Below are 18199 nucleotides of genomic sequence, written 5' to 3' on the forward strand. Positions count from 1 at the left end.
GGATTTTTAGTGGGTTGGTTGACTTTTGTACTTCACCTTCTCTCCCGTCAGGTAGGGATGATGACACTTCCCCCAGAGAATTAAATGAGAGAGGTTTAGCATCATACATCACACATCACACCTGGCATATAATAAACATCCAATAAATTTAACTCATAAAAATATGGTATTCCTTCTGTGTTCCTAAGAAACCTGTTTAAGCCATCACCAACCCTTCACTTTCAATCCATTCTGCTCTCTTTTTATCCAGGACATTTATCACCTTCTGAAAGACTGTAATCCATTTATGTGTTTCCCTGCTAGAGGGCAAACCCTACAAAGGAATAGATCTTTATTTTGCTCACTGACAAGCTCTAGAAGAATGCCTGGCGCATGGTAGGGACATAGATTTGTTACATGAATTAGCTTGCATATTCGGGGGTAAACTTCGTTTTCGGTCTCTAAATTACAGTGGTTTTGAACAGAGATTAATCACCAAACCCCATATGCTCTGAATAAAATAAGAAGGAGAAGGAGAAGAAATTTTCAAAAATGCTATCAGTATTCAAAAGCCTTCTTAATCTTCTAATAGCATGATTTCAGGGCAAAATCTAGGGTAGCCAATGACTTCCCCTTTGTGTAATCACTCTGGCTAGGCACAGTGTGAGATGACAGGCTTTTCACAGTCAAAAGGAAAGGCATTTGTTTTTACCCTTTTAAAAAAGGGACTTTCTTAGATGAAGGTGCAAATGTAGAATGGAACTTAGGGAAGGGAACCTCAACACTGGGGAGATTGATCCTCAGAAATATTAATCACATCCACTTCTGATAGCCCTAAAAGTAGAACTTTGCTTATGTTAGTGGGACTAAGAAAATTTAGTCCCTTAGTGTTTCTCTCACTATTTTCTTTGGTGGAATTCATTATCTACATGCTTCTATAGTTCGTTAACGAGTGCATCCTAGTTTAAAAAAAAAAAACAAAACAAAAATGTTACAACTATAAACATTCCTAATTTCAGACTTTTCTGCACTAGAAGGCATCTGTGGGGTATAGAAGGGCTTGATCATTAGTTTTTTGAGGATTTGTTTTAACCTCCTTGTCTACAATATTGAGTCTTTTTAATAAAGATTGGATTAGGAACTTAATAGTGGCTTTCAAAGAAGACTTGTCTTTGCACAGGGCTATAGAGTTCAGCTGAGGAAATGAATGATCTAATTACATTCTCTGATGCTAAAAATGCCTACTATTCTAAGACCAGAAAATAGCAGATGCCACCATGAATCTGTCCAAAGCTTCTAAGACCGGCTTGAGTTACATTTATTTAATGACTATAATAGGGATAATAAAGAGAGGCTACACATGGAGCACCAGTCTAATCACTTATATCCATCCCACGGTTGCCGTAGTATTTAAGTGTCAATTACTTAGCAGGCACAGAATTTTGCAACAGGTCATTACTACTTCAGAGACTAGACAAGATTGCTCTAAAAGTTAATGAAACATGTTGCTTAAATATTACATATCTTATGAACCAGGGAAACTTCCTTTACAGTGAGTCATTGATGTTGACATTCCTGTGTAGGCTAACCAGAAGCCTTTTTGTAGTTCAGTAAAAATAGGAATATCTCATAATGGACTGGGAGGTCTCGGTGAAAGCCCAGCAAAGTGGCGTGTGATAAGCAATCATTGCTACTAGTTCATCTTATGCTAGAACTGTAGACCCAAGTAGCACCCCCATGTTTTATCATCTTAAAAAATGCCCAGTATGATGGTGTGCATTTAAGAGGCCCGGGAGAAGGAAGAACTCTCATTCCACCTGCTTATTCTGGGAAAGTCTCCTGTGGTAAATCAGATTTTTGTGTGTGTTTTGTTTTGTTTTGTTTTGTTTTTACCAACCTCTTGCTTTAAAAAAAAAAGGTTTAAAGGATCCTTGGGTCTCTGAGTGCTAGGCAGGTATATGAGTAATAACTTAATGCAAAGGAAAAATACTTGACACAATGTCTAGTCAAAGCTCTGATAAATTAAAAACAGAATATACTTCAAAAGTTTTTAGCATAACTATTAGATAGTAGTAATCTCGCTCTGAACTTAAATCATATTCATTTAACATAGCAGGAGTAGAGGGTTAACCAGCATTAGATTCACACGGAAGCTATCTGCAGCTGGAAATGATTTTGAATAACACATTTTAAAAGACACAGAGATAGATCCAATAAATGAGCCTTTATAGTCTAGAAAACCAGAAAAACTAGATTGTCCTAGTATATAAATTTATCATCTCAAATAAGTTAAGCCCCTTTGGGGAAGTAGCAATTCCTTTGGCATTATATGAATTGATGACTTGTTTAGTTAATTTATTTATTGCCTTTTAAAATATCCAAACTGAGTTGTTTATCAGGCTAGCAGTATAGGTTTATAAGAAACAGCATATTACATTGACTATTACTTCACATAAATATAAAGTTAAGACACTAATTACTTCTTTAATCTTGTATTTCAATACAATAACTAGATCAATAACTAGATCAATAGTATCTAGAATAGTAACTAGATCAAATAATAACTAGATCAAAAGTAAAACAAACGAACAAAATCATACTGTGTTTGGGGAAAAAAATAGCACTTTTCTAAGGCTCCTCGAAGTCAGAGGTTAATGCCACCTCAGGAGCTTATCTTAAAAAGAAAAAAAAAAAAGTAAATTAAATATTCAAGACTCAAGCCTTTGGAAATGTTGTCTAATGACATAACCAGGATAATTTTCTTAGCTATCCTGTTTTTATGCAGCAAATCAAAACAACTTGATTTTTTTGTCCCTTCCCCCAGCCCTGTAATGTTTTAAATGTCAGAAAAGATGATGTAAGAAAACAACCCAGTAGAATATGTAAACTAGAAAATTTCAAAGTCACTTTTTAATTCCTAGAATAAACTTTTTTTTTAAATCTATACAGATTAAGGTGATATTCGAGGTCTTTTCCTTGTGTTCTTTGATTACTATAACTAAGGAAGAAGATGAGTAAGTTGTATCTTCATTTTGTAAGTACACTTAATTCTCTGAAACACCACCATCCATTTTAAGCTTATTGGTAGAAGTCACTTCAATGACTTGCCAAAGGTGATATGGAAATTGACTGTCTGAAAGTTTCTTGGATTGGGAACATTGTTTAATGTTTGGGACCACACAGGGGTGGCTTTTTCCCCCCGAAGGCTCTAGTAGATACAAGGCTTGAATTACTTTTCCAAACTTGCTGATGGTGCTTCATGATTCCTAAGGTAGATATCTAGCTGTGTTTGTGGAAGGGAGGTGATGACTTACATGATTCTAACAGGCATAATTTTGGTTACATTTACTTGGATTTATAGAGAGAGAGTTCATGAAACAAAACCTGTCTCACATGCTTAGACTTTATAAGCAGAAGTCTGACATTAAGCGGTAGGCTTTCTAATTGCAATTGAACTTCCTACGCTCATCTATCTGTGCTGCGCAAGGACCTTATGCAGATATTTCAATACAGTGGAATCATTTATTGTTTGATGTAGTTGCTTCAACTGTGCAGCGACTAAAATCCCAAATCTGCCTCCTTTGGCATGGGTTAATGTGCTACCTTAAAATGCACTTATTTATTCTCACTACTTACTTGGTCCATTACCATTTCCGAAAAGATGAAAGAATAATGACAGAGTGTGAACTTTAGCTCAACAGTACTTGTGCATTTTTGCCATCTTGTGCTTACTCTGTAGCGGCTTCTTGGAGTATTTGTAGATATAGACAGTTTCCAAGCAGGTAGTCTAGCTATTTCAGGACCTTTTTTGGATCCTGCCACCTAAATTTTCCACACTTGAGTAGTTTTAGTATATCACCTCAGGAAGCGAGAAAACAAGTTGGCAGATTCACCTTTCTCCTTGTCTACCAGAAACTGAAATTACCTAGGGATTTCTTATCTGTTAACCTATCTGATTTGGTCAGCAACCAAGAAATAAGCAAATGAGCCCGTATTCTTATTTCTCCCAGAAGAGTTCCCTGGCCTTTTAGATAGCATTCTGGAACTTTGTAAACTTCAGTGTGGGAGAGCCCTGGTATCCAGAGGGGACAGGGCTGGTTATCAGGTTGCTGGTTCTATGCAGACCTGAAATTTGACAAATAAATAGAAAGTCTCTTTTTATTTTGTAAATGACTCTTTTTGTCTTCATCTTATTTAAAAGCAACCAAGTCTTTTCTAAGGGAAATCAGCTAAGTTATGAAGAACCACCCATAAAGTGATAATTGATATATCAAGCACACAGATAACAAAAAGTAGTTTTAAAAACATATATATTCTTAACCATGGAGGTTAGCAAGGCCACCATCATTCTTAGAGATGAAGCGCAAATGCCCTGTTGGAGGTGGATATCGGGCCCAACTAGAAAAGATCCTATCAGGCGTGGAAATGTGAGCCAATGGCAAGTTTCTCGTGGAAGGTTAATGCCAACTCTAAGGGGGTGTTGGACACTAAAACAAAGGACATATTCTACCGGGAAGGCCACCTAGAACCCAGAGATGACATATTAGGGTAAGATAACTTAAACTGATCTTGTGTTGTGTCTACATAGCTATATGAACTTTTTTTCATAGTTTTGGTCTATGTACAGACACAGAGAGAAAAAGAAGTCCCGCCTGTCCATATACAATTACGACACACACCACAGTTTGACTCTTCTGTGCTGATGGTACAAGGCAGCTGGATTCTCATTCCTTTAAGCTCTTCAAAACACAGCTTGTCTCTGAAACATGAGTTGTGGAAAGGTACAGAAACACTCAAGCACTGGCTTTGCAGATTATATAAATGTGGGCCTCTGCCTGAAAAGGAAAACCACATTGGGATTTAATATAATTCAGCCAGGCTATTAAAGAAGAAACCAAATATCAGGCAATGTTTCTTGCCTTGGAAGAGGAAAAGTTTAAGATTACCTGCTTGCTTTTAAAGTGCTCTGCTGTAGTAGATCATAAAATAATTCTACTAGAGTCCATGGCTCTTCATTCTTACTTATGTTTAAAATGCAGATGGTTCTAAATAACATGCTTTCTTTAGCTCTTCTAACGTCCACATAGACTTTCAAGATGACTGCTGTAACGGTATTAGAGTAGAAAGTGGACTGTGTTTAACAATTAGGATTTATATGTGTAAGTATCATAGGTGAAGGGCTCAAATAAAAAAAAAAACTATTGTATCCTGATGTCCACGTGCTAGATATGCTGTACACCCATTTTGACTTAATTCAGGATTATTTCATATGGGAACAAGAAAGCACAACTTGATGTGTGTTCTAGGACACAAACTAAGATTCATTTCTATGGTTTATTTTAAAACTGGCTTTCATTTCAGTAGCTAACCTAACTCAGGAAGACTAGACATGAAAAAAATGAAATACTTGCTCGTCAGTTTGGGTAAGTATACGTATATGTGAGGGAAGACTGTTGAAAAAGATATGAATAGTGTCAGTGTATTGGCCTAGGAATCAAATGGTACAATGACAGTCCTTTTCCCTCACCCAGGTTCATTAGCTTTTGGACTACTTTTTTCCTGCAAGGGTCAAGCATAATACCTGTTATACATTTAAATGCCAAATTCAAAGTAAAAATCATATGTTTACTGTGTTTTTGTACCAGTTCCATAATGCTTTTCCCCAAATCACTGCCCCAAAGGCCCTGAAATAGAAAATTTCTAGAGGCTTCCATGTTAGCAATGGTATTTTTTTTACATTTAAAACCCTAAAATTGTTCATGTAAGTTGTTCATTCTTTAGAATACCCTCTTCCCTTGGCTTTAGGATGAGAGGAAAGCAGACTGAAATATAGTATCCTACTTTCCCATTTAATAGTACACAACAGAGTTCTTCTAAATTCAAATTTTAAAGCTGATTTATTCCATTTGCCCATTCCAATTATCTATCAACACTTCAGCTTTTAAAAATCTTATTCCTTCCACATGTTTTTTCAGCATACTTTCTGGTTACTGTCACTTCATAGCTCGAAATAGCAAACTCCACAAGGGCCCCTTTCTGTCACTGTCACTTCAGCGTGGTGTCCCCAGCCTTATGACAGCACTTTGGGGCAGGCTACTGTGCCACCACCAAAACATGCCGTGTTTTCTCCACTGAAGCAGACCTTTGGTGACGGAAGCAGGCGCTGCCATCACAGGCCCTGCAGTAGTGTCTCAGCCCGAGGGGAGGAGTGCTCAGCAGAATTCTGTCACATCTCCACAGGCCCTCTCGTCACACAGCTCCTTCAGCCTGCTCACACGTACCACCCACTCACCACTGTACCAGTGACGCTGCCCAAAGTGTGGAAGTATCTTCTTGGCTGGGTTAGGTGGGAACCCTGACATTTCAGCCCAGGTCTTTAGTGTAGACTGCTCACTGAATACGCATTCCTCAGCCATAAAGAGTTTTCCCTTCATCCCTACCCCCCAAACACACACATCTGCCCCATGTTGACCACTTTGGTCCATGGGCCATTCCCCAAAAATGTCTTGGCTTGCTATACAGATTTACCCACCATATTGCCAGCTACCTTTGAGCCTAAAGCCCAAGGTGTATGGCCCCCACAAAAAGCCATATTATTCTCTCTCCCAGAACAATGAATTCCAAATGGATTTTCCTTGGAATTAATGGGAATCACTCATGGCTTCTTCCATAGGTGACTTGATAGCTCTCTAATAGAGAAAGCAACAGCTAATAAGGTGGTTCAAGTTGGTACTTAATATTATAAACTTGACTCAAGGATGCAATCATTACATTGCCAATCTCTCTCCCCCACATGGCTCCTGAGGTATAAGTACAAATGAGACAGGAACAGAAAAGGAAACATTGTTAGGGGAACCAGGGCCCAGGAACCCCCAAAGGCAGCGCTCTGATAAATGTAGGCTGAAGCACACTGTACACTAGACCAGAAATCTCCCATTCTCTTTTCCATGTCAAGTTGTGTCTGCTCCATTGCCCTGCCCAGCTCACTTGAGATATACAGAGCACACGTGACATAGTTGGTTGAGCCATGTCCAGATGGTTACTGGGGTCAAGGGCACCATAGTAGAGTATAACCCAAATGATCCAATGCCAGCAATGTAAAACAATGACAGAAACATGATTTTCAAACCTCCGAACTTTCAATGTCACTTCCTTCCCTTTGTAGAAGCGAGTTAAAGGATAAAGTCAGATTCCAGTTTTTCTTCTGTGCTTGGTCTGAGCTAGAGGGGGTGATGCTCAAGAACTGGGGTGGAAGGATTGACTGGGATGTTGCAGTTGAGACAGGCATACCCTCTAATGTCAATTAACCCAACTCCAAGCTTCATTTGTCCATGTGCACAAGAATTCCACATGGTCAAAAGACCACAGGAATATTCCAACACTTTAGTCTCTTTTAGAGTCTGAAGAAGTGTAAAGAAGGGTCTAGACTCAGTGCTCTAAGCATGTCTTTGTTCATGCCAGCATATTAACTTGTACCCAGCTTTCCCAAGAGGCAAGAGCATACTTTGATTGTGAATTTACACTTTCTTCTTTTTCTGACTCTAAAGAGTTAAGTACTCTAACCAATAGTCATTGTACTGAAACAACTGAGTAATATGATTGTAAAATTGAGCATAAACTTAATACTTCAGTTCAACTTGTGAACAATTTCAGACATTCCTAGTGAACAGCTTGCATTGCCCAGTCTAGAGAATGGACCCTCATCTGGATAGCATTAAGCTCTCTTTTAAAGCTTAAGCTCTCCTAAACGCTATTTATTATGATGTCTATTTTTTAGGTTCCAGTAGGAGATATTCCTAATAAAAACTTACTTTAAGTAAGTTAAAGTTAAAAAATGGGTGTGGTGGGTATAAAAATTAAGAGAGGGCATAACGAGTCAAAAATACTGAAAGTTGCCAACCCAAGAAGTCAAACTTCCTGTCATGCTTAAAAAGAAAGAAAGAAAGAAAGAGAGAGAGAGAGAGAGAGAGAGAGAGAAAGAAAGAAAGAAAGAAAGAAAGAAAGAAAGAAAGAAAGAAAGAAAGAAAGAAAGAAAGAAAAGGCCACACACTGAACAGTAGAGAATGTACTAAAATGAATTTGAATTCTTTGATCTGTGAGCTGCAGCTCAAGCCTAGCCAAATACTTTCTTCCAAGCAGCCAAATCAACATTAATAAGCCAGTTTGACCAAAAAGGACTCCAGCTTCCTAGGTAAAAAAGAATCCAGTGACAATGTATGATTAGATCACATAAAGTCCTTTTTCAGTTTTGGTTCAGAAAATATCTATGAAATGAAGTTCTGCTAGGCTATCTTCCTGTTCTGTGCTTGCTCTGTCTACTAAATGGAACGTATTCTTGGTTCAGTCTGTACGTAACGGGTTTAGCACAGTCTTCTTAAAAAATGGTTTTTAAAAAGTGACACATAGGGCGCCTGGGTGGCTCAGTTGGTTAAGCGACTGCCTTCGGCTCAGTTCATGATCCTGGAGTCCCGGGATCGAGCCCCGCATCGGGCTCCCTGCTCAGCAGTGAGTCTGCTTCTCCCTCTGACCCTCCCTCCTCTCATGCTCTATCTCATTCTCTCTCTCAAATAAATAAATAAAATCTTAAATAAAATAAAATAAAATAAAATAAAATAAAATAAAATAAAATCTTTAAAAAAAAAATAAAATAAAATAAAAAGTGACACATAGAATCTCAAGGAGGGGGACAGTAGAGCCTCCTGTTAGGATCTAGATTTCTCTTGACACCAGCTCCATCCCAACCAGCCGTTTAATGATAGACAAGTTCTACATTCTTTCTTGCCCTCACTTCCCTAATCTTTAGTAATGAAAGGGCGTGACTGATGATTCCCTAGGTTTCTTCCAGCTTAAAGTCTAACCACTTGGTATTTCTTTAAGGGGCCAAAGGGCCATGGAAGTAGATGGTTGGAACTCAGACTTGTTGGCACATTAGAATTACCTGGGAATCTTTAAGATATATTGGTGTCTGTGTCTCTTGCTCCAGAGATTTGGATCTAATCGATCTGGGTGTAGCATGGACATCTTCTTAGGAGCTCTCCAGTAAAAAATTCCCCAGGTGATGTGAGGTAGACCCTCTAAACTGCCAATGGTAAGGATGTAGGCTTGGATTTGACTCAGAGTCTCTGGGTGGCTCGGAGTAGATTCAGAAGCCAGAGTTGAACAGGAGGGGCTCTACCACTGGCAAACACTCTCACTTTTTCACCTGGGCCTTATTGGTTAAAGCACTACATCCTTCTCTGTGTGCCCCTGCTAGCTGTTTACTTGTTGGTCCTCGTTGTTCTGAAATTGTTTAAACAGTTGCTGTGGAAAAACAATGTTGGATGCAACCTAAGACTATACAGGACACAGCGTGTGAGATACGGCTTTGATTTCATCACAGCTACCTTTCCTTGAGCCCTTTCTATACAGTAGGCTGTGAGGCTTCTGGTAACAACTCTGCAGACTGTATTCCCATTTTACATACGGGACTCTTAGATAAGTTGCCTTGAGGTGCAGAGCCAGAAAATGGCAAAAGTGTGTAAGACCCCCCCCCACACACACACACAAGCCTCAACCCTTAGCAGTTCTGCTGTCCTACATATACCTAAAATTAACTGTTTGGGGCACTCTTGGTCTGACTTGGTTCCAAAGACAGGGAAAAGCTTCTCGGTTCAGTCCTCTAGGTCCTAGGGCATGCTTTCCAAGGGTTCAAAGCAATGAAAAATGCTCTCTGTCAATGCATAACTTGTGTAGATCTCCTTGACTCGGGTGTGTTTTGTTCCTGAGGCCCCCACCTTTTCTTGAAAGTGCTGACACTTACAAGAAAATCTCCTAAGGACTCCTTTTCAGGGTGTATTAACATGGTCTCATTTCCCCAATTAAACAGGCTGCAAAAATCTTCCTGTCTGTTGCACTGGGCCTTTGCTGGATAGAATAAGCCTTACCTAAAAGCATAAGATTCCAAGCAGTTTAAAGGAGAAAAGCTTTACACCAAGTATCAGAAACAGTTTAATTTCGCTGTATCATTTCTGGCAACATCCCTTATTCTCAAAAGGTTACTTGGGAAATAGTGGTGAAGGCAGCTTGCTGCCCTCTTGGACTCTGACATCTGCCTTAGAGGTTAATATTTCACGTGTCCTAATGCAGTACCTCAACTGAGACAGGCATAAAGTTCCAAAGGACAAGGGAATATATTTTCTGACAAGTACAAAGTACTGGACACTCCAGCCAAGATGTTTATGTTGCTTTGTTCTTGACTCTTATCTCTCTTTCCTGTGTCCATTTTATGTGACTTTCTGAAAAGTTAACTGGTATGTTTAAGTCAGTGGGATGAGGACTTTAAAAGCAACTCAGAAAACACAGGTTAGAATCAGTGTGATTTTTTTCAAAAGATAAGAGCCACCAGCTTCTATAGGAGACAAGGGAACACAGATCATGTTTAATTTTGAGCCTAGGGACTTATTAATGATTGATTTGCTTTTTTCTTACTGAGTCCCTTAACTTACTCATAAAATAGACCCATTTTATTTCACAGAGCTGTCAGGATAAGTGTTTCAAGGGCTTGGTAGGTAAAGTGTTTGTCCCCTCCTCCTTAGCATTAAAAACAGATTCTCTACCATTTGTGGAATGGGGCTACCATTAAGTAAGTCCTTAAGTTATTCCTTTTACCAGCATTTTGAGACTGAGCAAGCAAATTTCTCTCTGCTGTGTATAATAAGGGTAGGAAGATTGCCTGGGGGGGGCACTTGTGTCAGGATATTGTTGAGAACCCTGGAATCATTAAATACTAGCATTGCTGATACCCACACAATCCTACTGAAGGAAAGGGTGCCAGCAAGAATAAGGAGGTGCCAGCCAAACTTCTCCCTATACAAATTAATCCCTATACTTGGTATATTCCAGGTTCTAAATACTAGATGTCTTGCATGATCCACTTTAAGGGCTAAACAAACTAGCAGATTTTTTTTTTTCTTGTGCAAGGGATATACTTGTCATAAGATGACTCAAGCAGTCTTCTGGTATACATTTCTCAGAACCTTCTCAGAAACTGAAAAAAAGACGTTGCAAACTCCAAAATCTCTTCTAGTCATCTGATTCTTGTGCCATGGGAAGGGGAAGTTCCCACATTCTTTCAGGGAGGTTTGTGTTAAGTCCAGAATCCAAGTTATGTATCTGTGCTCAAAGGGGAGCTAATTTTCTTGACTTAGCAAAGTTTCTTTCCCAGCTTGTTGTTCTATATTAGGCCTTAAGAAAGAGTCAAGAATCTACAATAGCTTCAGAGCTTCCTCTCTTTCCAGCTGTGCCTTCTTATTCCACTCCTTGAGTTTCTGATGCACGAAAGAGCCCACCACTAGGAAGAAGAACCAGCTAGGTTTAGATGGGGAGCTGTTTATGTGACCCTTTGAATATGTTTTTGAGCTTTAATTTGTAATCCCTGCTTTATGAAAACACCCCTTTCGTGTGTTTCCTGATTAATTTTGTGGTTTTTTTGGTCAGGAGAGTTAATGTGACTAAACCCAAGGAGTAAGGAGGCTGTAGGCTTTCTGGATGTCCTACATCCGCTTCTCCCTCCTTACGAACACCTTTTACCTTACTAGAGCTTTAAAACAGAACACAGAGATTAATGCAATCTAGATAATTTTTTTTAAACAATACCCCTAATTTGGGAAAGTAATCAAAGAAAATAATAGGGCAACTTTTGGCCCCCAGATTCTTTTTCCAGACCCAAACCCTTTCCAAAAACAATTTATTATAAAACCTGCTGAAGGTTTTATGAGAACAATGGATAATTCTGTGACACTGTTAGAAGAATTATACATTTAAGTTTTTACATGTTTAAGCTGATTATTCTCTACAGAGGGACCTGAGTCTAGCAGCAAGACTTCCTCCATCTACTGTATGTCAGATGGTAGCTTGGACATTTGGAAAGTCTGTGATGGGGAAGATTTGCTCTTTTAACCTTGGGAGAAAGGTAAATGTTTATCAGTCCGGTATATGGGATACTAGAAGAATGCTTTTACTAAAATCTTTCAGAAAACCTCTTTAACATTTCTTTATAAAGGAGTTTATCTCTGAGTCTTGGGGCTTTTGAGCAGAGTCTATTCTCTGATCATTTCGGAGAACAAGGATACGTTTTAAATGGCATGGCCTGCAGTGCAGACCTACCTTTGGTTGTTGCAACTTGATACAGATGTGCATTTTCTTCAGGGAATTTATGCTAAAGAAACATTTTCTCTCTATTATTTTTTTTCTTCCTTGCCCCTTACAACTGCTCATTCCTAAACAGTGGAAGGATATAATTAAAGGATACCAAATACCTTTAAAACAATTCCAACGGCAAATTTGAAAAGGTAAAGAATCAAAGAACAAATAATGCTCTGAAAGAAATGAAAAACTTGAGGTTGCTATACAAAAGTGAATGGAAAGGAGACTGAAGATAAGAAGGGGCAGAATATTTAAGAATCTCACAAACAAAACAAAAAACATCTAAATCTTTGTCCTAATACAAGGGAAACCACCCTAAGACCAAGCAGGAAAGCTTCAATGTTATTCTAAAATTTAGAAGAACTTCATCATTAAAAAAAAAAAAAAAAAAAGAATCCAGATCATTCCAGTACAGAAAACACAAGTCATGGACGGGAGCATCGAGTTTGTTATGGGAGCAAAAGGTAGGGAGGGAAAAGGCTCACAAAAGGGGATAGGTGTCTGATGCATGCAGCCAAATACCCACAAAAGGCTGACAAGTCAAGTAATTGGATTTGGTCAGGACACCCATCAGCAGTTGTAGTTGAGTTTCTGAGAGTAGTGTTGAGATGAACAAGTCCTTTGAGAGGAAGGGAATCTGAAAAAGGAGAGGGTAGGAGACTATCCAGTTTAAGTGTTTAATCATGAAATGATCATGAGATGATGATTAGAGGGTTATAGGGAAGTGTTTTCCTTATTTCTGAGATGAGATCTGAGCAACTCATAGAGGAGAGGGCCCAGTGGGGAGAAGGTGAGGATGCAGGAGGATGCATGTCCTTGTATCTCCTTAGGTCAGACCTTAGTCTCACCTCCCGATGTTGTTAACATGGGCAAATATCCTCTAAAATTGGAATAAATTCTCTGAAATTAAGAAAATAATTATTAGCTTACTGAAATTGGAAGTGTGGCTATGACTACGAGATTTATCATGTCAACAGGAAACAATTCTTGGGAACCACTGAAATCAATCGAGGCATACAAAACAGAGGCGTTGTATTAGTGTCCTAGGGTGGCCATAACAAATGACCAACAAGACTAGTAGACTTCAAACCCAGAAACCTATTCTTTCTCAGTCTTGAGGTCAGAAGCCCAAAATCAAGACACCAATAGGGTTTGTTCCTTCTGAAGGCTCTGAAGGAGAACCTGTTCTGTGCTTCTCTCCCAGCTTCTGGTGGACATTTGCAATCCTTGGCATTCCTTGTTTGTAGGTATGTCAATCCAGTTTTCACTTGTGTATTCACATTACCTTCTCCTTTGTGTGGCTCTTTGTCTCAAATCTCCCTTTGCCTTTCTTTTATAAGGACATCTCTTATAGGATTTGGGACCCTCCCAAATCCAGGATGATCCCAACTCAAGATCCTTAATGACAATTACAAAAACCTTTTTCCCAAATAAGGCCACATTCAAAGGTTCAAGGTTTAGAATGTTGGACATATCTTTTTAAGGGCGACTATATGTGTGTAATAGAGCATCTCTGTAGCTAGTATGAGGTTTCTCAGAGGAGATCCATCAGTGTAACCTGTGAGAGACTCTGGCTTGGGGCCAGGCAGCCTGGGTTAGGCCAGGTTTTACCACTTAGCAGCTGTATAATTTAAAACCCCTGTGCCTTGGCTTGCCCTCTGAAAAACTGAAATAATACTATATCATAATACTCATGGGGTTACTCTGAATGTTTTGTAGTTAATACACATAAAAGGCTACTAGTACCTGGCCCCCAACTAAATCTTGAGTAAATAGGGCTTTGAGTCCTCTGCTGTGTAAGACTTTCACCTATAAAGAGACTGTCTCCCTGGCTGTCTACCAGTCAGGTGTCTTTGAGCACAATTAACTACTAACTCTCCAAATTAAATAATTCAGATAATATTAATCATACATAGATTTCTGTATATATATGTTTTTCAAGACTATTAAGACTATAAAGACCATTTAAAGACTCACGGGGGGAGATATGAAGTATGCAACTTGAGGAAAGCATGTTGACATTTACGAAGCCAGGAAAGTGCAATGTAAGCTGACAGAAGCAAAAAATGTTAAGACTTACTTTTTACACTTTACATATCTAGATAATAACATACATTTCCATGTGGTGGACTTGATTCTTGAATTTAAAAATTTAAAAATTTAAAAAACAGGGGGCCTGGGTGGCTCAGTCGGTTAAGCGTCTGCCTTCGGCTCAGGTCATGATCTCAGGGTCCTAGGATTGAGCCCCACGTCAGCCTCCCTGTTCAGCGGGGAGTCTGCTTGTCCCTCTCCCTCTGCCACCCCCCCCACACTTGCGCTCTCTCTCTCTCTCTCTCTCAAATAAATAAATAAAATCTTAAAAAAATAAAAAGTTCAAATAAATGGGTGCTTTAAAAAGAGAATTAAGAGAGTTTTTTGGGGGTGGAAGGAGTATGGCAGTCCATGGGTGGTCTTAACAGGTTTATAAAACTATGAATGGCTGCTTCCCTCTGGTCTTCAGTCCATGTAGATAGTTAACGCTCTCTCAGAAGCTGTGTAGAAACTTTGACTCCTGGGAGGTGAAAGAACATTTTTGAAACGTTAGTTCACTTCTGTGTGCTTACAATGACTCTAAGTTTTTCCCTTTTACCTGCCATGATACATAAGGGAGTCTTATGAGAACACATGCCACCACTGCCTTGAGGAGAATAATGCTCAATAATAGCCTAAAAGTATTTCCACTCAGTGAATTGCACAACAGACATCCCATAAACTCATTCTTCCCCTGATACCTATAAATGTTAATGTCAAAAATGGTTGTCCTTTATAGGGCTTACATAGCCCTGGAAATCATATGCAGAATCACAACATGTAAAAAATATATATTTGTCAATGGGAATAAGATAAAATTTTTAACTCTGTTCTTGACACTGCCTTTACAATTAAATGAGTTTTCGAAGCAGAATTTTTAATGTCCAATTTCAGATGCCAATCACGATCATCTCAGACTCAGCATCCAATGTATTTGTATTTTGCTAGGAAATCTTATTTGTGTTCCTGTGACATGTTTTGATCCCTACCTTTAAGACTAGATTTTTATGCCACAATTCCAATACAAACTACTTAGGTAGGTAATCATTAAATGTTACCAGATATCAATTCTTAAAGAAAAACCTCGTAAACACCCTCTTTCTTTGGAAACTACAAAGGAAACAGTCCTACCCGCTCCTCTTCAGAGTTCAGTCCAATAGGGGAGAAAGAACAAAATGAGTCTGCAAATCACGAGTCGCAAGCCTAGTAGCATACCTTCTGGGTCTGCTGTGTTACGATCTCGTGATGCCTCTAAACTCTGCCCACAGGTGTCTGTCGTAGGTTATGTTCATTTGAGACCTCGGGGATCGCCTGGTGTCACTCCGTGTCTGCTGGTGCTGGAGTTCGCTGTCTGCCTTCTTGTCATGTCTAACGAAGTAGAGACAAGCACAACTAACGGGCAGCCTGACCCACAGGCTGCACCGAAAGCACCATCAAAGAAGGAAAAAAAGAAAGGTATGGAGAAATCCTCTGGAGGCCATTGAGGGGAACGAGTGTTGCTTACCTCTGAAGAAATGCGAGGTTTGAGGTGAACGAAGTAAGAGCTGGGCCTTGCGCCACCTCAGCCTCAGCTGACTCTCAAAGTTCTCCTCAACAGGGAAGTTGGACTTGGGTAGAGATTAGCTTGCTCCACTCATAAGACACATTGTCTCTGAATCCTGTGATTGCACCAGCTGGATCCCGCCGCTGGGAAGCGTTCACGATAGCTTGTTTAGTTGATAAACACCACTCTCAATTATTAGATGATTATCTTTCAGTAACCTGTTTACCACTTTGCTTTACTGAAGTAGCTGTTTTTCAAAAACCGAGATCTTTATTTTACTAGACCTTGTTCTCTTGACCTGAAGTACCACTAGAAAGTGCCAGAGTCCTTAATCATTCATAGTTTGAGAATATGCCGTGGCTTGCCTGCCTTTTACTATTCTGCTTTAGCTATGGAATGAGATGACTGCAGTCTTTTTAAGGAAAGCAAAAGAGATTATAAAGATGAGATAAGTATCTTAATGATTTTCAAAGGAATTTATTCATAATTTTCTTCTGCCTTATTGGCAGTTCAAAATGTTAGTAAAGAGTGTAGTAGTTTATTTTTCTTTCATTAAAAAAAGCACTATCCTCCCTATTTTCTCTTAAGAATATTTTTTTTAATTATGGTGAAGAATATCCCCAAATCCCACCTCACACAGTCCCATACGTTTCCCATAATTCAGTCCATTTTGCACCTTTAAGAGTTCATTTTCTCTCCACCCCAACACCATATACCGTCATACAGAATACAGTTTTACTCAGAGGAAGTAAGAATAAAGATAGAATATTGCATATCTGAGCAATTGTAATATAACCAATATGTATACTACTCAGATTTGGAGGTTCTGGAACATATTTGGTCATACCTGGGGATGATATTTAAAGACATTTATAAATTTTATCCTATTTTTCTTTTTTTTTCCCCTCAGGCTCTGAAAAGACAGATGAGTATCTTTTGGCCAGATTCAAAGGTGATGGTGTAAAATACAAGGCCAAGCTAATTGGCATTGATGATGTGCCTGACGCAAGAGGGGATAAAATGAGCCAAGATTCTATGATGAAACTAAAGGTCAGAAGGGAAAGCATGCTTTGTCTCTATCTCAAGCAGATATCCAACAATGGGAATTATATTAGAAGTTTTTGTTTACCTATATCTCAATTATTTGAAAGAAAAACTTTTCTAATCACATAATTGATCCAGCGATGCCTCATTTTCTGAGGAATCTTGATTTGTTTGCACATTGTGAATGCTGTTCTAGAGACTGGGCTTAATCATGTAGTGCAGGACCGTAGATGCCTTTTCTTTCGGGCACATCAAGTTTTAGGTCCTGGAAGTATTCAGGTAAAATTCAGGTCTCTCTTTGGAACCTTTAGCTCTTTCGTGTTAGCCCTTGGGGCATTTTGTTAATTTTTAAACTCTAGTACTGTCACTATGTGAAACTAATTAAATAAATAAAAATTGTTAAATAAGACCAGATCTAGAAGGAACATCTTTGAAGATCTTAACCAGTCTTCTTGTCTCTACCAATGACTATTCTGAGGCCAACAGAATTAGAATGACTTGTCCAAGTTCACATAGCTAACTCATGATGTCCTGGCTCGATGTCTTCTATTTCATTCTGCCATCTACTATGAAAGATGCCTAATCCTGTCGTAGATGGTAAACCAAGCTGAAAATAAAGCTGTCTTTTAAATGTTTTAGTATCAAAAGCATCATAGGGTAGTTTTAACTGGATTTTTCTTGTTTTCCCAATCTCATCAGGGAATGGCAGCAGCTGGTCGGTCTCAGGGACAACACAAACAAAGGATCTGGGTCAACATTTCCCTTTCTGGGATAAAAATAATTGATGAGAAAACTGGGGTAAGAATTCACTTTCTCTGACACCTTTCTGACCACCTGAGTCCACCTGAGTCTAACAAACAATTTGACATGAATCTCAGCTCCCTGTTTTCCTTTTCAAAAGTCTGTAGGAAAAAAATAGTATATATCACTTCTCCAGAAGTAATAGGCAGAAAACAGATAGGGTAGGAGGTGAGGAGTGAAGATACTTTATTGAAATTTATTTTCTGTAATGGATGTGACTCTCCAGTCTATAAACACAGATGTGCTATAAATATCACTTCACTATTTTTTTGGACTCCAGGTACGCAGAACAAGATTAACCTTAACCCCTGGTTTCTGATGCTGCCATAGATCTATGCCTGGATTTCATGAATATATTAACTACATGCAAACTTACTGGCTAACCTGAAGCTAGAATATTATTACCTTTGACACATCTGTCTTTTCTTTCTTCTCTCTTTTCCCTTCCTCTTCACTCTACAGATATAACCTTGCTCATTTTGGGGGGTTGCTGTTATTCTGCATAGGTACAGTGTTACCTATTTTGTTTATTTTTTTTGTAACCTTATCCAAAGATGATCAGATCATACTTCAGGTTCC

The 18199-nt window shown here is 38.9% G+C and overlaps 1 protein-coding gene across 3 annotated transcripts in view; it reads left to right on the forward strand.

Moving 5' to 3' along the window:
- The window catches only part of DAB2 (DAB adaptor protein 2), a 49741-nt gene that overhangs the window by 12496 nt on the left and 19046 nt on the right, over window positions 1–18199 (forward strand). For 2 of the 3 annotated variants that reach the window (XM_025867364.2, XM_073890962.1), the window contains exons 2-4: window positions 15501–15687; window positions 16686–16825; window positions 17519–17617. In XM_025867364.2, coding sequence (XP_025723149.1) covers window positions 15597–15687; window positions 16686–16825; window positions 17519–17617 — 330 coding nt within the window. In that variant the 5' untranslated portion in view covers window positions 15501–15596. The remainder of the gene's footprint in view (window positions 1–15500; window positions 15688–16685; window positions 16826–17518; window positions 17618–18199) is intronic. The other variant, XM_073890963.1, reaches the window with a different exon arrangement.

This window comes from Callorhinus ursinus, unplaced genomic scaffold (assembly GCF_003265705.2).
Source record: "Callorhinus ursinus isolate GAN/ISIS: 27379988/994484 unplaced genomic scaffold, GSC_fseal_2.0 scaffold3, whole genome shotgun sequence".
NCBI lineage: Eukaryota > Metazoa > Chordata > Mammalia > Carnivora > Otariidae > Callorhinus > Callorhinus ursinus.